Below are 26,299 nucleotides of genomic sequence, written 5' to 3' on the forward strand. Positions count from 1 at the left end.
CCTGTAACTAAAGTATATACAACCTGTATCATATAACTCTTGACCTAAACAAGTAGAAAACCATATTAAGTACTGTAGCTTTTATGTCTACAATGAAGCATTCAACCTTGGTCTATAAGGGCTAAACACTTGTAACAAAATCGAGTCCCTTGTTATTTCAAGACCAAACTTTAGGCAAACAAGGGAATGTTATGTTTCTAGTGAAAATACTTAACATCATTCACATAGGCTACTTGTGATTTAAATTTACTATTTGAGCTATTATCAATTTGTTGTTTTTTTCTTCAAATAAGTTAAAGACAGTATTAGAAAGAGAGTAATAGGACATAAGGATACAAGTGTCACGGAACCTAAATAGCTCTAGGCATTAACGAAGGCTAGTGACTTGCATGTTCCTTATTTTTGATAATGCCTCATGTATCTGTACAATCATAGATTATGGTAGGCCTACAATGTATTTAAATATGAATAAATATAATTTCAATTCATAGGGACAATATATTGCATCATTATCAACGAAGAACACTTTTAGTAAAATAAAATATAATCTCAAATTATACAGGAAGCAAGAAAACTACTTCAGCGTTTTCACATAATTGGTAGCGACGCATAAAACTTGTTAGAACATGCATGGAACGCGGAGTAAAAAAACTGCGCAGTATTTATTGAATAAAAACCCAAATAGAGGGACTCTGCGGCGGCCATTTTGGTTTCCCCCGCCGCCCCCCCCCCCCTCCCACCGACGACGGGCAGTTCTGATTGGCTGACGAGTCGCGTCGTGCGTCACACGACATGAAAGTGGCCTCGCTTGTCGCCTTGCTTTATTCTCATTCCACCGATGTGCCTTGCAAGGGAAACAACACCTACAATGTCACCTGCACAAGTTCCTTCACCAACGTCACCCAAACCTGACATAATTGTTGTGCTGCTGTGGTTCGTCATATTTTTAGTTTTGTTATATACATTTATTAAATATTTCTTCGTTCCTTTAGATAATATTGGCAATCCCGCGTCGAAAGCGAATATGAGCCTGCTTATCAAGAAGCTGATTGAAATAATCCGTAACTCGACTGAGAACCGTATTTGACTGACAACAAATTTATTATTTCCATTTAAACATTTATTTATTAGTTTAATTAAAAGATTATGTACAGTATTTAATCACGAACAATCCTAGATTTGCTCAATTGGACATGTGTATATTTATTTAGGCATACGCCATGGCGTCATAGGAGAAGATGCCTTTCTGGACGGTGCAGATATTTATGCGACAACCCAATTTGGAATTGGTGTTCAACACTGATCAACGAGATATGTCATCCAAATCAAGATATCTGCACGTCTGAGGGCTTGTGTCTTCATTATCACTTCAACACAGGACTGGTTATGAAGGTTATCTTCGGTATCATCGCCACAGACCAGGAGTTTACCTAGGAAAGAATCCTGCATTGCCCCTTGGATCAAAAACACGCCTAGAAAGGGTTCTGGTATATCTTCTCCACTACACTGCAACACAAGGGTACCTAACAAGACTGATTACGGGAGGATTTCTTCGGCATCATCGTCAACAATTCACCAACGAAAAAATCTACATGACAAGAATTCACCAACGAAAGGATCTACATTACAAGGCATGAATACAACAAAAATGAACAAATTTTGTATGATGTACGAAATGAAAAGAAGATGTGTAAACAATGCTCAAAAAGATTAGAAATTGACACGTTGAAGGAGATTTGATTCATATTGGTTGTTTATAAGGATTGAACATTCATATTGAATTGAAGATTGGTTGTTCATATTGAATATGTTGACCGTTTTGTGTTGAAGTGAAATCTGTGATATAATATAATGTTCTTGCATTTATCTATAATAAATTTTTTTACGTTTGTTTACCAAGGTGTTTTTATTTAAAACCACCTTGACCAAACACGTACTACGCAGTGTCGACGAGGAAAACAGCGTGCTATCAGTGTTAAACCATACAACATTCGTAACATATCGTAATGAAACATGGATGGGAAGCGGGTGGGACGACCGTTCAATACCGCCGGGCCGGGTGTCGGCAGGGACCCGTACCTCACGCGCCTCCGTCCCACGCTGGCACGCCATGTTGTCAGATCGTGCAGCTTTCTCGTCACAGCCGTCGAGCCGTTCAACGCGGAAGAGAAATCATGTGACTTGACTGGGCCACAACACTCCGCTGGAATCGTGTAACGAGAGCTATCTGTTTGAATAAATAGTGCCACACTCCTTGCAAGTTCACCAGCTTTCACGACTCTGAATTGTTTGTTTGATCAACACCATATTGTTTACATTTTCAACGTTGAGACAACAATTGAGAACACAATTCTAATTTAGTTCATTTCCAGTAAAGGCAAATTACATTATGAACTTTAATTTGACTCAGTGAATTGTTATGCTATATCAAGCTTCTCAGTGAGATAATATCACATCGAGAGCTTCACTCTGGCTCCATAAAGTGTTATGTTATGTAAAATATAGGCCTAGCTTATATTGGTAACAATACAAAGAGGATTCGACAAAGTGGTCTACACTAAATGATTTTTTGTTGTACATTAGATCGACGCTTCTCTCAGAAGTAGAACCACGACTTAAATGATAAAAGAAAAATGCCTTTATTTGTGCAAAAGTTATCTCAACAGTAACACACTGATTTACATACACAGTCGTTAATGCCTTTTAAGATTTTGTGCAACGAAAAAAGTAATCGTTGAAACAAGCAAACCTACATTAAACAAAAACAGCACTCCTAAAAAAATAGCTAAAAAGCACAGCCAATTCTATTGATACGCAAAAGGGTGTTTTGAAACAGGCAATTTGAAACATAGCGGAGAGCAGACAGGAGAAACGGCAACATGGCGTGAGTCAGGCCATCAGACGTGACCCGCCTGCAGAGAGAGAGAGAGAGAGCTGCAATAAAAACATGGCTACAACTCGAATTTGTACTGATGTAATGGGTAGTATTGAAATTACGATGTAAATTACCACTGCACCCCTTTTGGTCCTTGCGTTGTACGAAGTTCCGCTCGCCCCATCCAAACATTACAGAACAAAAATACAATCTCTCGTTTAATAGACACGTTTTGACATAGACATAGGCTATACAGGGTGTCCATAGAAAATTTGTCATTAATTCCCATGACTCGTCCATTGATTTCTATTACTTACGAACTTAACTCGAAAATTATAATGCAACATGCACACACAAATAATACTGCTTTCCATGTATTTTTGCCTATTTCCGTGACTTTCAATGACCAGATTTTTTTTCGCATGACTATCTCTGACTTTTCAGAATGTGGACACCCTGACTATAGTTTGTTCAAATAACGAAGACTGTCGGGGATGGGGCCTATCTGCGGCCAATTAATACAAACCGTATCAATTGGTCGCAAGCCTAGGCTTTATCCCCGACCACCTTCATTATTTGAACAAACTATAGTGCAATAAGTAACATTTATTTAATTACACTATGTTCCAGGTCCTCCAGAGATCGCCCTCAGAACGAGGGGGGAGGTGGTTTTAGTGGGTAGTCTGCCACCGCGGCAGTTAGTCCCACACTACCCTTGCAGGAGCAAGGGTGTGCGTAAATGCATTTTACACCTCCCTACCAAACTAAAAAAAAAAAAAAAAAAAACGCGAAAGGTATCGAATTAATCATTTTAGTTTGTTTGCAGTGTTGGGACAAGTCAATAGGTCTGAGAACTTTTGATTAGGTCTTCTGTGAAATAAGTTTACAAAATCCAAATATAACTCTCGGAATTGGTTGTTAGTCATTAAATAATAATAATGATAATAAATAGTCAATAAATAATAGTTAAATCTTAACGTTAATTGTCCCCAAATACCAAGCAATCTACACGTTACCGTTTACAATCGAATGGACACACAGCTTCAAAGTAATTGTGCTTAGGACATTTGACAAAAAAATAGATTTCGTGAATTGGGATTGCGAGTCGAGTCCTCTAATAGATTAGCAGTTGGATTTTATTGTGACGAACATAGATCGTGCGGAACATGAGACATATTTTCTAAGAAATCCACCGCTACTTGTGTTACACACACCTTCCTTGTACTGACGTGTCGTTTTGACAGTGCGTGGGTGGCAGCCAACTGTACTAACAATCAAACAATAACGTGGCACATCTAGGCCTAGAGTAGAGAACACAGTAGATTTCGATTTTATCAAGTGATCGAACATTTGTTGTTATAAGACATAGTACAGATTCTTCTACGCTTTTGTTTAGTTCAACGTGTGTGTTTTTTACACGTTTTATGCACATGCAGTAGTCTACATATTGACAGTTTTTGTGTAGTTACTCCTCAATCACTGTTCTTCAAAATCGGTTGAAAAAATATAACAATTCAGGGACTAAAACAGTTCTTCTAACACAAGTTCATAAAAAATTTTATTGTTGCACACACAGAATAACATTTTTCAAATAATGTTTAACCAAGTATGTGAATCGATTTCGTGGTTGGTATACATTGTTTGTAAAATTACTTGCCCTAAAACAACTAAACACATTGTTTGATATTGCTGCAAGGGTGATTACCACAAAAAATCCTTGTAAAGCTGTAGGGACATCATACAAAGGGAATTCTGCTGACTCAAACTATGACCAAAACTGAACATTAATTTTAAAAGACGTTGAGTTCCTAATTTCGTTTTTATGTCCTGAACAGGTTATCACTATATCAATTACGTCACTCTTGGTCATTGCTTTTCGTCTCGTAACAAAACAACGGGTGTTTCCCAGCCCCAGTGTTGCCAACCGAGTGAAAGCGAGTCAGGCTCTGGAGTTTTTGTGTTGGCAGCACCTGTTGGGAAACATTGCTGAAATCTGCGACCCGGGAAGTGAACTGGATGGAACAGTCCGTGAGATCATATCAGGGGAACAATGCTCCCTCCCACCCCCACACTGACTAATGATAATGATATTGCCCTGCAAGACGCTACATCCATCCCGAGATTCTAATTGCAATCGCATCATATAATGAGTTCTTGGTTGAAAAAGCTAAGCTCATTAATTATGACTGGTGGTGATGACTAGATTTTTCTACACTTTCCAAATGTATGCTTTTCATAGGACATGTATAATGTGAATTTAGTTGGTGTATGTTACTCATTTACCATAGTTTGAGAGTATCGGATGAAAACATACAAAACTAGAACAGTTCTCCTTGACAATTCATGCGTTTTTGCTTTGCCCAAGAGATCACAGCTTATAGATTTTTAATGTCCGCAGGTTTTCATGTAGCCTATCAACTTTGAGCTACCAAAACATACAAAATAATTCTCCGATGCACTGTATGTATACAGAAATCTTTAGCAAAAGGTTTGTCTGTCAAACTAAACAATGCAGAAATGTAATCGCTCTCAAACCCCAGGGACGATTAGCTTTTGTGGTCGAAGAGATGATCTTAAGTAACAGCCTATCTTAGTAACGAGGGTAACACATGTCATTTCACTATATTCTACACACATTTATGATTCTCTGCAATGTTTCTTTGGCAAGACACCAACTCCTCATCAGCACGAAAAGCACATGGAATGGGAATAACTGGGAAGCTCAAGTTCTACAGGAGTGACAGTTGCCCATATGGAGCTAGAGAATGGTAGCCTGATTTGTGTCGAACAGTTCGCCCATCTATACACACATGAGCGATTAACAGCGCTTATTTCACCAATGTCTTAAATTGGAACGGGTATAAGCTACTACTGATAGAACAATCTTAGTCGTTGTGTATTTAGAACACAGACATTTGTAGGTAATAGAATAACCTTTTTTGTGAAAATGTTAGTCTTAAACACACATTTTGGACACGAAACCCCCTTATACAGCCAAACCTAAACAAGCAGAAGGATTCGTACCCGTAGATTCAAATCGAAGATTTACAGAAATCGTTTGACTATCAGTGGATTCACAACTCAAAGAACACGACAAATCTGCTAGCAACATGATTTATCAAAATTACCAACACAACATTATACAATTACAGCGACGACACACAAAGAAATGCAAGTCATAGTTATATTGAAACCGTGGTTGTAAGATAGTTGAAATGACTCAGCTTGGACTGAGGGAATGTTGTTCTCGCAAGGTGTTTACTTCTGCGTCACAACAGCCAAGGCTATCTGTGGAGGAACTCCCTTCACATCGACCACAGGACACTACACTCGACAGTGGACAAGTCAACATAAATGAGTAGCATACTCTGTAAGCTGTCAATGGAACATGTTGGCTGTCCAGTATTTCCCTTGCCACTTCGTCACTATTTGACACCCACAAACATACTTTCAGGCCTGGCAGTATGATTTGCTCTCGAGGATCGGCGAATCTGTCCCACAGATTCTCAACTCGAAACGAGATCGAACTGGTTTGATCTAGTTTTAGATATTTCTCAGGGAGTGCGTTAAATAGCTTTGTCATATTTTATTTCAAAACAAATATTACAATGCCCTAACTGACCAAATCCAGGGAGAAACTTACAACCCAATCAAGCTGAACCCTTTTAAAATTCAAAGGATGAGAATTGACTGAGATTAGCTGCCTAGCTTTTTACTGACTTGACAGCTATTTCTGTAGCCACGATTAATAATAAAATCCTAATGATCTCGACTACTGTACTAGTTCCATTTTCGAACTACCCAAAAGCTACTGACTTTCCCAGATTCAATCTTACTAGCTGGATCTAAGACAATGTTAAAAGTATCGATTCTGAACAAGCATTCAGATCAAACATGAGGGTTAACAGTAAAATTGTTTAAATATTTAAACTACCGCTACTCTCACAATTAATCGTAAATATGTATATTAACCTTGTGACATTAGCAAATATAAAATTTCCACCACACAGAATTTCAACACCCTCCACATCATAGTGTACTTCCCCACCTATCACACAGTCCAATCACAAACAACAAACCGCTCCAGGCCAGCCAGGCTTTCAAAACAAGTGTGATACGCAGATGTAATCAGCCGGATAACATGTGAGGACTGAGGAGCTAACGACAAATAATAACAGTTATCTAGCCCTAGTCTGTGGCGACGCGCTGTTGGCTGTATCGGGGCCGTGCGCATGTGTAGTGAAACCAGCGAACTACGCCGGCGGCGCTGCCTTTTCCAGCTACAATACGCTTTCACAACGTGTGCAGCGCAGTCTCCGTTATCGGTACTGTACAGTACTGTGACTGGCCGTCAGTTACTGTTGTGTTTTGCAATGCTAACTAGTATGACACATACGTGGGAAACGTTAAAGTACATGTATGAGGCGCAAACCCGACCTGAAAATAGACTACGTTTATGAAACTTCGATGCTATTGACAGCTTTGAAAAGCAATTTATTTATTGCACTTCTCTCCCTAAGATACCCTAATAAAATTAACATGTAAAGCTAGTAACTGTCAAAAACAACAACATTCATTTTAATGATTCTACGAACCGCGTGTAGCGCAGTCTCCATTATTGTTACTGTACTTTCAAAGTCAGTTATGCTATGGTCGTCTGTGTTTAGCAATGCTAACTAGTATGACACATACGTGGGAAACGTATGCATGAGATGCGAAGTGTCAACGGGTTAGCATTTGGAATTGCCTATTGGTAACATTTGGAGATTACAGGTCGACTCTTGGAATCATGAATGTATAACACAGATTGTGGGACATTGGTATTGTTAGAGGAGTTGCACAGATCTAAGTCGCTCTGAAAATGGAAGGTAACCTCGCAAAATGGTAATACATTTCGAGTCGTTCCAAAATTACCAAAATTTACTCACATCGAAAGATGAGGTGCAGGCTACACTTCTCTAAGGTTTTGAATTGGTACTAATGAATACATATCGAATGTGAATACATATATAGTATTCTGGTGGATAGAACAGCCTAAATCTAGCCAGTGCCCAGTAGCAAAGCTATGGGATGGTAAACTACAGTAGCTGGATATACATGTATGCTCGTCCAACAATCAAAAGATTGTCTGTTTGATTTTGACAAAATGCAGAAACCATTTGATGGTTCAAAACTGGGCCCATCTATACTTGAGCATTAGGCTTTAAATAAACGGTCCTGTTAAAGCAACATCCTAGTCTTATTCAGTAAAGAAGCTCATTCCATTCTTCACTCATCCTTCTTTCATGGATAGAAACACACTATACGCGCCAATCTCGATTGGTATCGATAAATGTAACTATCATCAATAACCAATATTAAAAAATCGCTAACACTAGAATTAGTTTCTCATGACAATACAAGTCACTCTTTCTACACAACAGTGATTTATACGATCCCAAAGTTTTATTTTGTAAAAAATCAAATCAAATACAAAGTAGTTCTACTCCTGACGCTCCTATCCAGTTAGGCCGGGGCCACACTCATCTTATCTCGCTGAATTTTTTCCACGGGCGTTACCCGTGGGTTTGAGAGATACATTACGGTATATGGGGCAGGCCACACTAGAGTAAAAACGTCCGTGAACGCGTTTGTCAGTCTCGCTGGTTTTGTCAGCGAGACTGACAAACGGAATTGCACGTGTATTCTCTACTAAGGCCTCTCGCCCACTATACGATTTCGGTCGTACGACACTGTGTCGTACGATATTCTTATCATATGTGTGGTCCTCGCCCACTTTACGACACTTTGTCGGATAAATGGCCAGTTGCTCGGTAGCCCTGGAAGAGTGAGGTGTGGGTGTGTTGCGCTATATTAAAACAGTGGTTCTGTAGCAAATAGTAAAACAATGATTCCGTTACGTGTTGTTGCAATGTGGCTGCTGTGGCGTAGATTAAGCGATAGTGGCCAATGTAGGCCTACAACATTAAAGAAACATTTATTTTTATGTGTAAATTATTTTTTAAGTTAATGTATTGAAAGAAATATCCAAATTATATTAGTTTATGCATTTTACAAGTTTTTAAATTTACCATAACTATCATAGGGTTTTGGGATAGTCTGGAAGTATGTATGTAATTTTTTTGGATTAGTTTTCAAATAGATTTAATTTCATCAATATAATCTACAAAAAATTATATTTATATGTTTTAGTGGAACTTTTTTACACAATATAATTAATAATTAAGACTATACAATAATAAATAATAGCCAAACTCGCATTTTTCAATAATTATTTTGGTATATTTACTCATAAGTGATGCAGTATTTAAACATAATATAAGGAAAAATATAAACAAACTGTAAAAAATAAATAGGAAGATCAAAATTACGCAAAATAATGGTTGAAAAATAAGACCAAGTTATAATTCCTAATAATTGATAATATTATAATCATAAAAAATTATAATAAAAAAGTATGAATGAATTGTAAAAAATATTTATTCAAGATAAGAAATACGCAAAGTGATATAACAACTATAATAATGTCTAAGTATGAGTTAATTGCAAAAAGTATATATAAGACTACTGGGGAGAACGCACGACATACGATAAAAATCGTATAGTGGGCGAGCGCCCATTTGATTGTGTACGCCACTGCGAGTAAAACAGTCGTACGACAGTCGTGTATCACAGTGGCAGTGGACGACTGCTTCACGACAGTTTGTCGTAGTCGTGAGATTATCGTACAGTGGGCGAGCTCTCATAAGATCCAATGGTTCACTGTGGAAATGTTGTCGTTCCGACACAGTGTCGTACGACCGAAATCGTATAGTGGGCGAGGGGCCTAACAGTCCACGGGCGTTGCACGTAAAACTAGTCGCGGGGCATTGCGGCTTATGGGAGTGAACACACTCATCCTATCTCGCTGAATTTTTTCCACGGACGTTTTAGTTTTAACCTTTGGTGTAGAGTTGTTTTTAATATTATTGCGTTAAACTATATACAGAAAGTACAACTTATATCACTTCGTTTATAATGTATTAAATTTTTTGTGAGATAACACATTTTTAGTGTTTTGCTACCTGGAAAGTAATTATCAGTCTGATCACACATTTGTTATTGTGAGCATAAAACCTAATATAATTATATTACATTATTTTTAATCAATTATTATTACTATTGTCTTCAAAACGTAGTTAAAAACAATTTTTATTAGACATAGAAACTAAAAATGATGAGTTTTGTCTGGGATTTAGAATTCCCCATTGAGGAAATTAAAGTTGATAGTGTTGGTAACATTTTGTCTAATTGGCATCACAACCCTAGTGTCCTTCCCCCATTCATCAGTTTAGTTCTGAGTTTACGACCGATCGTCGAGATATGTTGTACCAATTGGTTGTACTCGTCTCCAGTTATTTAGTTTTCAAGTTTGTTTAAGTGTTTTTGTTTTCTTATTAAAGGTGTATAATTTGTATAATTAATTACTATGTCTACTCCTGCCGACGTGGACACAGATTTATTAATTTCCTTTACAGAATAGCAATACAATTTGCTCTATGAAGTAAATGTCTAAAACAACGTTTACATCAGTGTAGTTTTAAGTATCGCTGATGTTATGAGAACGGAAACCGGAAGTACATGGCCGACATTCTGGGCACAGAAAACATATTACTTAGTATGTTTTCTGTGATTCTGGGCGATAACGTTCGTAGGAATTTCGTTATTTCCGCAAATTACTGTATTCACTTTGAAATACATAAACCTTGGAAAATATCAAATCAGGCACTCTTCTTAATTCATACCCTAAAACTAAAATAAAGTCTTAGGGGCTAATATCAAGGGTTTGGTTGGTCAAATTTTAAAAGATAAATGCGTAATAATTAGCTATGCTATCAGCTTCTTGTCACTCATCTTATCGTCACTGCCAACATTTCTTCTGGACTGATGCAGTTTCTTAATCTTGTATCATTGCCTTGGATGTTGCTCTTGATCTTCACTAGCAATTCATCAAACGACGCTTATTGACATGCGAAAATAACTAAAAAAACTTGTCATCGTCCTGTCTTAAATCAATAAACAACTTATAAAACGCACCATGAAGTGGTCTCTTTTCAACTATGGGGTGTAACCAATATCTTCGTTTAACCTTCTCGTCTTGGTTTTTTTTTATACAAATAATATTTAACACCGCCAACTTTTTCCTTCGTCTAACATCCATCTCCGCGCACCAACAAATGATTCACTGTGCAGTGAGCGTGGTGGGGGGGGGGAGTGCGTATCACGGACACGGACGATTTTTATTGCCAGTGTGGCATGCTCTATCAGTCTCGCTGGTTTGCCCGAAAAACCTATCTCGTAAGACGAGTGTGGCCACGGGCAAACTGTTTCACGTGCGTCGCACGTGAAAACGGAAAAAACAGTCTCGCTGGTTGAAAATTACAAGTGTGGCCCCGGCCTTAGGCGAGGCACGTGAAACAGTTTGCCCGTGGCCACACTCGTCTTACGAGATAGGTTTTTCGGGCAAACCAGTGAGACTGACAGAGCATGCCACACTGGCAATAAAAATCGTCCGTGTCCGTGATATGCATTCCCCCCCCCCCCCTTCCACGCTCTCTGTACAGGTTAAAACTAGAAACGTCCGTGGAAAAAGTTCAGCGAGATAAGATGAGTGTGTTCACTCCCATAAGCCGCAATGCCCCACGACTAGTATACGTGCAACGCCCGTGGAATGTTAGTAGAGAATACACGTGCAATTCCGTTTGTCAGTCTCGCTGGTAAAACCAGCGAGACTGACAAACGCGTTCACGGACGTTTTTACTCTAGTGTGGCCTGCCCCATATACCGTAATGTATCTCTCAAACCCACGGGTAACGCCCGTGGAAAAAATTCAGCGAGATAAGATGAGTGTGGCCCCGGCCTCAGACGACCTGGCCCCGCGTATCGCGATCGCGGGCGGACAGCTGAGCTGTGTCCCAGACTGTACCTGTGCCCTGGACGTGACTGTACCGGTCCTGGAGGATATCACCTCGTACCTGCTCATTACCATGAGTCTCGTAGTACACTCACGTTCATGCTGTAGACAGACGGACATCTATTGTGGGTTACGCAACAACGGGGTTTACCCCATTTTGACTCCTCCCACACACGGGTTACATAACCAAACCAAAGATAAAAAATGATTATATTAAATCCCTAAGAATAACAAAAATACAATAAAATGCCACCTGCTAGTTATACGCGCATTTCTGTGATCAGGAACTAGATCAACTGCATTCATCTTCGAAAATACAAATACAAGACAACGACCAAATAAATTCTCCATATTGAGCAAAACAACCAGAAAACAATTGAAAGAGAACACAAAACCATTATAATTCAGTCAAAATTCCAATAAAACTTCAAAATACCACAGGGAAGTACTATAATGAAGAACTAACAAATGCAAATAATCTGTTACCTCATTATTAATTTGGGGTCGTTGGGAATAAATAATTGCACAGTAATTATAGGTTCTTTACTTATTTCTATTATTTGCTTAATTCAAGGTGATATTAAATGTTTAATAGTAATGTACGCCTTCTAAGTGTAATCTAAAAGCCTCAACACCATTAAAATCCATTCAAAATTACACTAGAACTCCGAACTATTCACAGGGAAGCAACATAGAGAACAAACTAATGCAAATGATATGTTAACTAATTATTCATCCGGAGTCATTGGGAATAAATAATTGCACCGTAAATATTGATCCACGCTCTCTAGTTTAAATTTTAAAACCACCTCTTCCTGACGTTCTAATGCAACCTGTCCTGTAAATTTGTACTTGCTGGTATGGAATTACAGTAGGCCTATTGATTTCAATACATGTAGGCTATACTAAAGTATACTTCCAGACAACGACAAAAGCCTAGTGCGCATTTTATGCCGAAATAAAAATGTGAGTGTAGAATGGAGTGGAGATAGGACCACAATAATTGTGTTATAATAATTAATTATTACATCTACTGTCGTAAGAATGTCTCATTAAGGTTGACATTCTGCAGCGTATTTAAATAATTCCTAAAATATCAAATTTGCATCAAGGACTACTATAGACTACTATAGACAACGGCCCAATTCCTTGACTTCAGAACAGTTTTGTGAAGGAACAGACGTTCTTGGACAATATTCTGTTTGGCGCGCTATTCCCAATTTGGACGGAAGTCAACCAGACTCGCTAATTGCCACGAATCGCTCTCACAATTTATAGCGAGTGAATAGAAGTAATTGTAGAAGTTGGCAAATGCTAAACGAATACAATAAACGTAATGAAAATTACGCACGATTTAACTAAACTTAAGTTCAAGTTTTTAACAATCATAAGTACAGACGTGGATACCAACTGTTGTATCATAACAAAAGTACGATACAACAGAATTGGTAAATCATTGTTGTCGAAACCTTCTCGTTTCCTTGGCTCTCTTATCGGCTACTGACAACCAATTTGTCCAGAGCTTGAAGAGAACTGGTATTTCTTTCACAAAGATTATTGAAAAATATAGTTTCCTTGCAATTCTGTGTAGTGGAAACTGTGGCATAACAAAAATAGTTCATGGTAGCAAGTTAGCTACAGTGTTACTTATATAATACTTTTATTCAATGAAATGCTAGTTCCTATTTGTAAAACCGATGCAAATGAGAACATGCAAAATGAGAGTTATCTAAAGGCCGATAACAGCCAGTAATACCTTGACCTTTAATATCTGACGAGTTTGAACTAGTGTCCGATACGTGATTGCAAAAATTACTGAATCTTAATGAGTGAAATAATTATAAATAATTAGATTTTGAGTTAGCTCTGAGAATGTAGCCAAAGTTTAGAATGAAGAATGTTGCTGTATAAAATATTAACATAATTTATGAACATTCGTGTATACAAAAAACACCATTTTGGTTGCATCGCGATGTCCAATCAACTTACTTTTTTAGAGTGCAAACCGCGCACCAGTACTTTATTGAAACCATATTACGCAATCATCAAATAATTGACTATCGACAAAACACACCTAGATGTGAATACCACCTCGTCCTGTACATAAACAAATTCCCTCCCAAAAGGGCAGGACAGAGTTTTGGCAGTGAGTGTATCACGTGCGGTGGGGCACAAATAGCCGCGGAGCGTAGAACCGGCAACGCCGCCGAGTACATTTTAATGGCTGCTGCGGCGTTGCCACATCGCCCCTGCATTGGCGCGAGACCGTGCGACGTTGCCAGCTCGCCGTCCGTTCCACTTCAGATACACTCGTAGCGAATCCGCCACGGCGTCAACGCTGGAGCACAATAGCTTGTTACGGGGCGGGAAATGGATTTGGACGTGTGGAAAAGTGCGCTGCGGTTGTTGAGCGTTTCACATTTCCTATTCGTCTGCTAGATTTGTACTGAGGTCACACACAATAGTAAAACCGTACTACATGGATTACTTCTTATTTCGGATCAAATTCAAATAATTAACCAATTTAATATATACGAGAGGTCGTCCAGTGGTCGAAACTCGACCAAAAATATGTAATGTACTCACTTATCTATTTTCACCCCAAGCTGTAAATAAAACATGTGATTGGAGTTTCCTCCATTTGTTTTGATTTTCTGTTTATATTTCGTTGTTATTTCGTAACCAGCATAGCAACGCATAAGATCCATGTTAATTTTTTCAAATTTTTAAACTCATTTTTTGTGCTTATCTTTGAGCCTATTTAAATTTATAAAGGGATTCTGCACACCTACAGGAAAATAGCTTTCCAACGGTATGCGTAGATTTTCCCTACGATTCACACGAGCTGAGAAAAAAGGTTTTAAAGAAACATGCTTGCCTATTAATATATAGACGAGAGGTCGTCCAGTGGTCGAAACTCGACCAAAAATATGTAATGTACTCACTTATCTATTTTCACTCCACACTGTAAATAAAACATGTGATTGGAGTTTCCTCCATTTGTTTTGATTTTCTGTTTATATTTCGTTGTTATTTCGTAACCAGCATAGCAACGCATAAGATCCATGTTAATTTTTTCAAATTTTTAAACTCATTTTTTGTGCTTATCTTTGAGCCTATTTAAATTTATAAAGGGATTCTGCACACCTACAGGAAAATAGCTTTCCAACGGTATGCGTAGATTTTCCCTACGATTCACACGAGCTGAGAAAAAAGGTTTTAAAGAAACATGCTTGCCTATTAATATATAGATAGATAGATGGTCAACTAGCCATACACAACCAACCAACACAATATTGATCATACATGATACAGTAACACCTTTCAGATAATATCCAACTACTGTACAATTTGGACTCGTGCTGCTTACCCTAGCTTTGATCGATACTGAACAGTCGCCCTATAAAAGCAATCAATGTCAATTCCGTTGCTTATGGATCGGGTTTATCTACTCTTTTATGTCAACCCATAACTAGTTGATACTATTCATGCGATCCAACAGTTAATTCGAACAAATTATCTAAATCAGTAAACGACTAGAAAATCGATAAATGGACTAATCTAATGTACCAGGCTACATTTGAAGAGAAATTACGAGTCAAGCAATATCAAACAATGTTTCGGCCATTTCTAAAGGTTGAAATTCTACGGCAAAACTTCACAGATAACACTATAGACCTAGGTACAGTATCTACATGCAACAGCGCGTATCTGCGTGTGTCAGTGCGAGTTGAGTTTCATTGAACACCGTACAGCTCAGAGCTAGCCTTGGATTCAAGGTCGTCCTCGGGCCCAAAACAACGCTATGTCCAGACATCCGCGTGAAGGGAGAGCAAAATAAACACTGTGGAGACTAACTGCGAAAATGGCGAGATAGCACCGAGGTAAACAGGAAAATACGATGTTTTGGTGCAACGTGACTCCTAACGGAAAAAGGAGCCAAAATAATTATAATCAAGACTTGGAAGAAATTAAAATTATGTTCTTATTGGCAACCAAATTACGGGAGCCATGAATATCTTCGGCACGTCTAAAGAAACAATACCACAATAACAAGTTAAAACTAACAAAAGTATTCACAATCGTTACCGCTCGGAAACATACGATTAAGATAACTCGTGTTATATCATCGGACAGTAACATTATACAAACTCATCTTACGCAAGCATTATAGAAGTTTCTATTGACATTCATTGTTCACGTCAGATAAAAAAGCAGATATATTACATAATCAATTTCGGTTTATTTTGTGGTCGAACAATAGGTATGACTTTCGGTGCAACTGTCTTAGATCTTTGAAATGATTTCCAAATTCTCTAATAAAAACCTGCTCAAAGCAGTCCACCCTAAAGGAAATGAAACATAAAACCCAATCTTCTCAGAAGTATATAATCGTGAAGTTACATCAATAGGCAAAGAAATTACTATTTGGGGATTAATTTGTGGCGTGCACCAACAACGCCAGTAGTTACAGCCAAGGGTTCGTAAAAATCCCTGCTATTAGTTCTCTCTCAAGTGAAGTATAGTTCAAGAAAACAATTTCCGCCTCATGGTTATTACCCTGAATTAACAAACCTGTTGCAAATAACACAATACAATAACTCTTCTCTCACAGTGTTACCGTGTCCAACAACCAAACACATTTTAAACACTTTTCGAACACACAGATGTGAAAAATATTGTAAAAAATCCACTCGAGAACCAGAATCTTCTCACACACCGTGGTGGCGCGGTGGAGGCAGCCCATATTATTATAATGGCCCCATTATATTCACATTGTCAGTTTAGACACGCCACGGGGAAGCGACTGCAGTTCCTAGAGAGATAAATGGCCTTGATACCCAGAGTCGAGCTGGGTCAAGTAACGCAGGTGTAAGTACAAAGACTCGTTGTACATCTAGAGTAGATCCATCCTACAGAGAAGTACCCAAGTACAGTGGAGGTCAACTTGCTGCTCTGGGGCTATACCAACGATCATATAGGACCAATGTATTACCCCCTCATGCATTTGTACTATATAATTTTAGCCCCAACTTCCAAATGGTTCGAAGGTTTAGAGGAGGTTTTAGAGTAAAGGTTTTATAGGTAAGGTCTAGTAGTTTACCGGATTAGGACAAACTGCTGTCAAATGGCTGTTTGGATCAAAGTCTGTATTGAAGAGGGCTCCATTAATTACGGTTGAATGCACTTCAACTTAAATTTGGACAATTTTGCAACCCAATTTAAAAAGTACACCTGGAGACTGCCCGGATATGCAATTTTGCACGAAATTATACTTGAAGCAAATTTCTTCAACTGACATTAGCAGCAACCAGGCGCAATTGGCTAGTTGGCCGACAGGGACAATCATCCAATTAGACTTCTCGACATAGACCGCCCCTTCCTGGCATAGGATTTGAGATTGGATACAAGTAGCGTGGCCTTGGCCAATCGAGGATGTTCTATTAAACACAGAATATCCAAACCGACCATTTATCCAAAAGCTGTTGAATAAAAACAGAAAATGCACTTGATCGGTAAAAACGAATACAAAAATATTATGTTTCAACAACAAAGAGACTTCGAGGTGTCAAAACACTTAAATTCAGCGATATAAATTCAATACCAACAATACACATACAATCATACGTACCGGTACATAAAATACGAATAAAGAAGTAAGCCCGAGGAATAAGCTAAGTATTAACAGGTTAGAATACATGCATTGAATAGCAAGAGAGACATATGGTCGCTGAATAGGAGTGTACAGAGTACAGGGGTAGGGACGGACGAATCCGCCCCACTAAAGTAGAAAGTGCATGTCGACGAACTGAAATTTGGTCAAGGCGGCTGAGCGGTGTTGCGACAGAGGTAGCGCTTGCAACAGCACACGGTACATCGGTGGACGCTTCACACCACAACAACAGCACACGGTACATCGGTGGACGCTTCACACCACAACAACAGCACACGGTACATCGGTGGACGCTTCACACCACAACAACAGCACACGGTACATCGGTGGACGCTTCACACCACAACAACAGCACACGGTACATCGGTGGACGCTTCCCTACAACAACAGCACACGGTACATCGGTGGACGCTTCACACCACAACAACAGTAGACTGTATATCGGTGGACGCTTCACACCACAACAACAGTAGACTGTATATCGGTGGACGCTTCACACCACAACAACAGTAGACTGTATATCGGTGGACGCTTCACACCACAACAACAGTAGACTGTATATCGGTGGACGCTTCACACCACAACAACAGTAGACTGTATATCGGTGGACGCTTCACACCACAACAACAGTAGACTGTATATCGGTGGACGCTTCACACCACAACAACAGTAGACTGTATATCGGTGGACGCTTCACACCACAACAACAGTAGACTGTATATCGGTGGACGCTTCACACCACAACAACAGTAGACTGTATATCAGTGGACGCTTCCACACCACAACAACAGCACACGGTACATCGGTGGACGCATAAAACGAATGGCACACGGTCACAGTATGTTTTCTGTGACACGATACAACGGTGGACGCTTCCTTATCACAACAACAGTACGCGGTATATCGGTAGACCGCTTCCATACAACAGTAGACGGCACGAATACTAGAAAAGACCCGATATGGATCATAAACATAAACAAATGGCGGTTTTGGCCCGAATGTAACATTGTTTAAATGGAACCTCATAAACCTAGTAATGCTATTAGTATAGGATTCGGGCCAAAAAACGTTATTTGTTTATGTTTATGATCCATACCGGTATTTTTCTAGTATTCGTGGTAGACTATTGATGGAATCTTCCATACCACAACAATAGCACACGGTCAACGATGGACGCTTATCACAACAGTAAGCGGTATATCGGTATTAGAACACGAGTCCATAGCTTCTCTTTTAACAGGAAAAGCATGTGTCTTGCGTGGACAAGTTCTTCAAAACGCGATGCACATCGACAGTACTGTACTTCTAATTGAACGCTATACTATAGCATGTTACATTGTTCAGTAATGTATGTCATGTTTTTAAGTCAGCATACGATACATACATCAATGCACGCATGAGACGCTTGTACACAATCATTTCTACACTGGTACTGTGGTACTGATTGCTCAGTGATTACGGCCCCACTGCACTTGAAGCACGAAAATGTCCCTATTGACGTAGGTAGGTTATTGAATTAGGCCTACCTACCTCTGGGAGAAAACTTAGTGATGTCGGATAAAATATTCCACTTATCAGAAGGAGTTGATTTTCCGAGTCGATCCTGACAAACGTCACCCACTTCGGTCGCGCCTGATGAAGACCTGATCGATGCAACAGAAAGGTGGCTCGACAGTCGACACAGTGATCTTTGCTAGTATCGATGAACTTTGTAACGGAAAGTGAATGTAGGATCGTGTCTGAGGCGCATGCGCGAGTAGTGCATGCATCCCGTCAAATGTCACAGTCCTCGTTACGTAACAATGTGTTGCTTATCTTATCCCCGACATATGTATAATCAACGCCATCGTGATTACGTCGTCGATGAGGGCATGTAAACAATCCGTAGACATAATGCTTATACACAGTGATTAGTGAACTTTGCACCCGAGGTCGCTAACCCTGTGGGGTTAGTAGATCCTCTGACGTGTACAGTAAATAAGTCATAGCTCTGGTTAATTATTTAGGCAACTTGAAACACGTCGTGTAGAGTGGGGAATGTGTTGACCGGATGCTAACTATTATCAAATACAGTTTGATTTTGTTAACGCTTTGGTTTGGTTGGAATTACGAATTGTATTGGTTTAATGAAAGTTGTTAAAAACTGTGACTGATATTTTCACAAATTGTTGTCCTGTTTACGTGTGTTATATTCTCACAACACCAGACTACAATAATGTACAGCATCCACAAAATGCATTACCTATTAAATCACGATCTTAACTTTATCAAGTCAGAGGAAATACTGTGGCATAATACAGAAAAACAAACCTTTTGATGCTTGCTTTGCTAAAAGATGCAAGACTTGACGTGTCAACGAAAGTATACTAACCACGCAGAGTAGAAGCGGTAGAAGTAGGAATCTATTTGTACACCTTATAATCGTTTCCACACAAAAACGTGGTGACTAAGTTAAGAGGGGTTTGTTATGTTGTATTGATCACATTTTAACTCTTTGTTAATATTGTAAATGGGAGGACGCCCCATTCTACGAATTAAATGTATTCTAGTACATCTGCGAATAAATGCTGTATAGAAAATCGCTTGTTCCAAGAACGGGTGAGTCAACAGAATCGAAAATTTCACTTTGAATTAACTGCTTCATAGAACACGGGCGACAACGCTCCACCCATTTATGGGATATTCGATCCCTAACCCCCTTGGATACAGGAAGAGATGCGAAACCCTAAACTGCAGACCCCCAGCCCTCCCGCCATCGGTTGTTTACCACCAAAACCCGGTCGTAGCCGGCGGTCTAAAAATAAACCCGCAACATCCCGGGAAAACAATACCCTAGCGACAGGTACACCGTACACCGGCCAACCCCGGCCCTGAGGTGCAACGACCAATAAAAACAAGGGCTGTGGCTTTCACCTGACCTCGCTCTCAGTGCTGCCACAGTACGATATCGTGTCTGTAAGATAACTATCGTATTTGTACAGCGATTATCGTGTACACAGCCAGTACGCGATTCCCTCCCAGGGGTGCCAATCTAAAAAATAGTTTATAAGATAATTGCACGAATATAACAAAAAATACCCCGCCAGCAATCCTGCAGACTAAGCGAAAAATGCATTTGCATAATTTGATTTTCAATTACAGTAAATCTATTTCAATAACATTAGGATTAACCTAGGTTTGCTGCTACAGGGTGGGTGATGAAATGTGTTTCCTTAGTAAAATATACTGTATAAAATAGATTTGCCAAGTTTGATCAACATATCATAAACAATCACACTACAACAGTTTACTTATTTTCCATAAGAATAACATGGGAATTTTAAATTTACAACCCCCATTTTTTTCTACCCTTCATCTTGATCTTATGAACATTTTTGGACAGTAGAGCATCGGAGCTAAAATTAATTTTATAAATTTAAGTTTTGTACAATTCTAGGAAAGGAAAGTATTAGAACATTGGGCCATGAAATTTGAGTAACTGAAAAATTCCCAGTATCCATACTCATTATAACTTGCTTGATAATGTCAAACAATTGTATCAAGGATTATTGCTTAATCTTTGGCCTTGGGAATTTAAATATTGTCGTGGTAAACGGGGTTCAGCCAATATAAAAAAAATGGCTGGGTATAAGCAATCCCATATAGGCTAACAAAAACCTTGATGTCAATCAACCAATCAATCTTTATTTGCAGAAAACATTAACATGATTACACATTGTAACCTTAAATAGGTGCATCGCCAATGCAATATTTTTTAATTCCGGAGGAGGCAACGATTATAAAGCCCAAGTTGCATGTTTATTTACCTTAATTCGATGGGGTGGCGGAATTGTACCTCCTGCAGGTTAGTGGTCACGATGACGTCTAATTTTCTCAATAAAATTGGCGTGTACGGGTTCGGGTTGGAATTGTACCCCCCTCATAAAACTTTGATATTTGAATGCAATAATGGTTCGATTAAATCCACTGGCAACTAAAACTGTACGGAACGGAATTGTACCCCACTAGTTTAGAACTCACATTTATTTGGCCAGTGTACGGGGTGGAATTGTACCCCCCGCCCCCGTCAGTCTAGCCCTTCTTCTAGGACCGGAATTGTACCCCCTGGTGACCGCAGAAGAAGATGTACGGCCCAGACTTGTACCCCCCCCCCCCCCCCACCGCCGATTGTACCACCGACCAAACTGGAAGGGGATTCTCGAAGAGAATAAAATTTCCTACAAATTGACACCATGCACTTCTAGGAAATACTAAAAAAGGCAGCCAAAAGTCGCACCCAAATAAAAAGTGTGAAAAACACCGTTTTCAATGTATTTCTCATGTAAAATATGTTTTTTTCTGACATTTCTGAACTGAACTGAAACTGAAACCACTGCTCAAGTAAAATTCCTGGGTTTGTTGTTGGACGAGAACTTGTGTTTCAAACCCCACATTGATTCTGTCTGTAGAAAGATCAGTTCAGGAATTTTTCTTCTGCGCCAACTAGCAAAATTTTCAAACAAAGATGTACTTCTTACTGCTTACTACGGTGTACTTTATCCACACATGATATATGCAGTTGCACTATGGGGAGGTGAAAGCACAAGAACCCATTTCCTTTTTCGCCTTCAAAGGAGAGCTATCAGAATAATTCACGGCCTTCCCTACAAACAAACTTGTAGAGCTGTATTTAAATCATCCGCAATTCTAACTTTTCCCTGTATTTACATTCTAGAAGTCCTCACTTTTCTGAAGTCAAATTATTCTCATTTCCACACCACATCCACCCACTCGTATCTGCTTCGCAATACTTTCAATCTGAGAATTCCAGCCCATTCAACCACATTCTTTGAAAGACATCTAAACTATAATGCCATCAAACTGTTCAATGCTCTCCCACTTCAAATCAAGTCCACATCAGATCCGGGATGCTTCAAAAGGCACTTGAGGTCATTTCTCGTGGGTAAAGGCTACTACAGTGTCCGCGCCTTTCTCGCTGACGGACAGTCCTAATGAATTTTAATTTTAATTATTTTAAAAGTTAGTTAATAGTTATTTTTAGTAAATTTGACTTGGCTAATGCATTTGTAATGTTAATCTTGCTAAATAAATGAGTTATTGAGTTATTGAGTTACAATCACTATTTTCTGCAGGTACAGGATTGAAAATCCAAAATATGTCACTGTAGAAGGCATTCGCTACTATTTTAATTTCATAATACTAATTAAGATAATTGAAAGACGTTTGAAGTAACTTGGAAGGGGGTACAATTCCAGCCCGTACACATGCCAAGCTATCTGTCCAAGAGGGGGGTACGATTCCGGGGGGTATAATTTCACCCCGTACACATTTGGCTATCTGATGGCCGATGGGGGGGGGGGTACAATTCCACCCCGTACATAAAAATTTAATGTTGGCAGGGGGTACAATTCCGGGGGGTACAATTCTGGCCGTACATCTCCAGCTTTTTTAAATATCTAATATAACTATCCGGTTCACTGATCACTTGCCCACATTAAATAGATCAGATTTAGTTGAAATCCAAGTGTACGGGGTGGAATTGTACCCCACCTAGGCGTGACGTCAAAGATCACCACAGGGGGGTACAATTCCGGTGACCCAATTTGATATCTGTTTCAAGTGCTAAATCGACTTATGACTCACAATATTTAACAACAATACGTTTGTAGATCAGAAATGCAACATTTTACTTTACTTTCTCCTTTTTGGCCCAACCATGATCACTTTTAGGCCTGATTACCTAGAAGCGTAGCCTAACTTAATCTAGTAGCCTTACTATCAAGATAACTTCGAACATATTTTAGGATTTAACTTGTGATTCATCATTTCTAACCCAACTTTTAGATATTCCTCTGACTAACTTAGGGATGAAAAGCCAGGCACTAAGTTCAAGTTACAAGGTACCTACACGCAGCTTGTTATGAATTTGTTTGAACTTCACATCATTATTATTATAAGCCTAACTCCCATCATTATTATTATAGCCTAATAGCAAATAGCTCTCCCTAAAAAAAATTATCATTATTAGGTTTTACTTAATTTATTATTATAAGCTAACTTAGCACAAGCCTATAAGTTCAGTTAGCTATTTGGCATTTTTCTAAAGTTATTTTCAGCCTTTGTCCTTGTCTTCAGCCCACTCATCACAAAAGTTTTAAGTAAAGTGAACTTAAGTTCCACATTTGTATTTGTAAAAAAATCAAGGTAAAGAGGCGATTGTGGATTCTGTTGCTGTAAGCCAACATTTCAATGAAGTATTTTGTAGATATCGTTAAGAGAGATGCAGTAGAAAATGAGCTTTTTAAACTTGTTTCAAAACCAGGGTACTGATTTTATCAATAGCCCTACTCACTAGGAAGATCCACTAACTATCAGTAATGAATCTGTTGTTTTATATCATAAATAGCTTAAACAACAAAAGCTCTTCTGGCTGGGACAGAATTTCTCCAAATTTGTTAAAGAAATACCTACAAATCTGAACTGGCTCCTATTTTGGTGTAGGGTATTTGATTCAAACAGTGTTATCAACATCCATCTATTTATCCAGATCAACTTAATTGTTAAACCATTGTATAAGAAGGGAGTAAAGGCAGATGTGCAGAATTATCTGCCTATTTCTCTCACGTCTACTTTAATTAAAGTAATCGAGAAGTTTGCCCTTGGGAGCCTATACAATTTTTTTATGAACACAAAATGTTCCCACATAGGTACATCAAAAGAATTTTTCTATTGCAAGAGCTGTATGTTTGGTAGCAAAAGTTAGCCCAAGGACTCCTAGCAGAGACATTTTTGTGTCACACAACATTATGACTTTGTACGCAATGTACCTATGTAGCCTATAGGCCTACCAGGTGATATGTTTGGATAAATTTTGCTGCTGTTCTGGTACTGTAATTTAATTTGTAATGTGACAAATACATGACCATAACACTAGACAGTCTAATGATTTTTTCAGAGTAAGAAAACAGTTCAAAAGGACACAGAATAGCCTGTATGTCAAGGGAACAATGTTTTTCCATAAATTACCAAGTAGGGAAGAAACTTGAAGGTAAAAACTTCAAAATGGAAATAAAAAATTGGCTTATTAATAAATGCCCAGTCTTAGAAATTTTAATTAAGTTGAAGGTAAGTTATGCCTATTGTGTAAGTAGATTAGATGGTTTGTTTGCATCAACAGGATTCTTTCATTGTAGAGTAGAAAGCATGGCTTTGTTAACTTCCTAACTTACGGTAAGTCAGTTTTTTTGCATGGTTTGCAATTGCACAGTATGATATTATGCTACTTATTTTATAATTAGGCTAGCCTATTTTGGCGATTGCAATGTGTTACTTATTTCCATGTTAAAAGCAATATTAAAGACATTTCATTTCATCGACAAGGCGCTAACTTAAGTTAACTTAAAAAACTTAAGTTTAAGTTAACTTAATTCTTAGGAATGTTGACACGTTCCAAACAGTGCTGGCTGATGGCTGATAAAAGGAAGCAAATCAGCTAAGTTAGTTTTCAGCAACTCAGGGCTGAAAATCAACGAGGGACACAGAATAAAATAGTTAAGTTAATTTTTACTAGGATAACTAAGATTAAGTTGCGGCCCATCAAGTTAATGAGCTGACAGGTGAAAAAAAACAAGTAAAATATGCTCCAAGTTAGTGTGACATTACAGTACAGTAACATAAGTACGGTACCGTAGTCAACTTAGGCTAATTTCCTGATGTAGGTTAAGTCACCAGTAACTTGTAAGTTAATCCAGATGTTAAAGTAAAATTTGCATGTCAGGAATTCAAGATCTTACTTTGTTGTTGTTATTTAGTCCTGTAGGCCTACTTGTAAATCCTGGATCAAACTTTTCAAGAAAATCTGCAGCTAAGTCGCACTCCACTGGATGTCACAGGGTAGCCTATCCTAGCCTATATCAAGCGAAATGGCAAGGAAATGTAGAAGCTTGTGAGAACATAAAAGTTAGGATATTCTTTAGTTGAAAAGGCTAACAAAAACAATTTCAGCTCGTTCAAAAATCATTTTCAGTTTATGAAGAAGTTTCCTCTCTATGCTGGGATGTCCAAAGCACTTCGGTAATATATATATTAATATGAATGTAGCCTAGGTTAGGTCTGAAGAGGGCAGAAACAACAATAACAAACATAAGTTAAACATGACTTCAAGCTTAGGAACTTCTGAAATAAAAGGATGTTAGTTTTTCTAAGCTCTAAAACACAGTTTAAACAAGCAAGCATATTATTTTTTTATAACATACCGTTTGAAGTGGTCTCTGATCCGATCTTCACGGATGTTCTCGGGCAAATTTCCAACCCAAAGGTGACGAGTCTCTCTAACCATCTTGATCTGGATTCTTCATTGGGTTAGGCTATAAGTATTCACGTAAAATCACATAAACTAATTTTAACACTCACTTGCACATCATAAAACTATCAACAAAACATCTCTTCACTTCACTACACCAACTAACCACTTTAGTCTACATAAACAGCGTCACTACACTCGGGCGGGAATCGAGAAACCTCCTTCCTGCCTGTACGTAACAGAATAATTCTTTGTAAAAGTAACGCAACGCTTCGGAGCGAGTCGGGCGAGTCCACGTCTCAGTTGGAGGGGAGGAAGGTTCGGGGAGGGGAAACAGGTCGAACTGCAGAACGCAGAACAATCAACCGACGACCTACCATCCTGAACTACAATCATTTTCCTAATTTTATGCTTATAGAATCTCAATAAAGCTCAATTTTGCATTGTTTCTACATCTATTTGTGTTTCCTTTATTGCTTTGTAACAATTAGAGTT

At 38.6% G+C, this 26,299-nt stretch overlaps 1 protein-coding gene across 9 annotated transcripts in view; it reads right to left on the reverse strand.

Annotated features, from left to right (window-relative positions):
• The window catches only part of LOC128990654 (protein split ends-like), a 103,158-nt gene extending 77,128 nt beyond the window's left edge, over nucleotides 1-26,030 (reverse strand). For all 9 annotated transcript variants that reach the window (XM_054413150.1, XM_054413145.1, XM_054413143.1 and 6 more), the window contains exon 1: nucleotides 25,758-26,030. In XM_054413150.1, coding sequence (XP_054269125.1) covers nucleotides 25,758-25,840 — 83 coding nt within the window. In that variant the 5' untranslated portion in view covers nucleotides 25,841-26,030. The remainder of the gene's footprint in view (nucleotides 1-25,757) is intronic.
• Between the last annotated feature and the right edge of the window lie 269 nt (nucleotides 26,031-26,299).

Source organism: Macrosteles quadrilineatus, unplaced genomic scaffold, assembly GCF_028750875.1.
Source record: "Macrosteles quadrilineatus isolate MER2022 unplaced genomic scaffold, UCM_ALF_1.0 Scaffold_3__2_contigs__length_128488019, whole genome shotgun sequence".
In the NCBI taxonomy this organism is placed as follows: Eukaryota; Metazoa; Arthropoda; class Insecta; order Hemiptera; family Cicadellidae; genus Macrosteles; species Macrosteles quadrilineatus.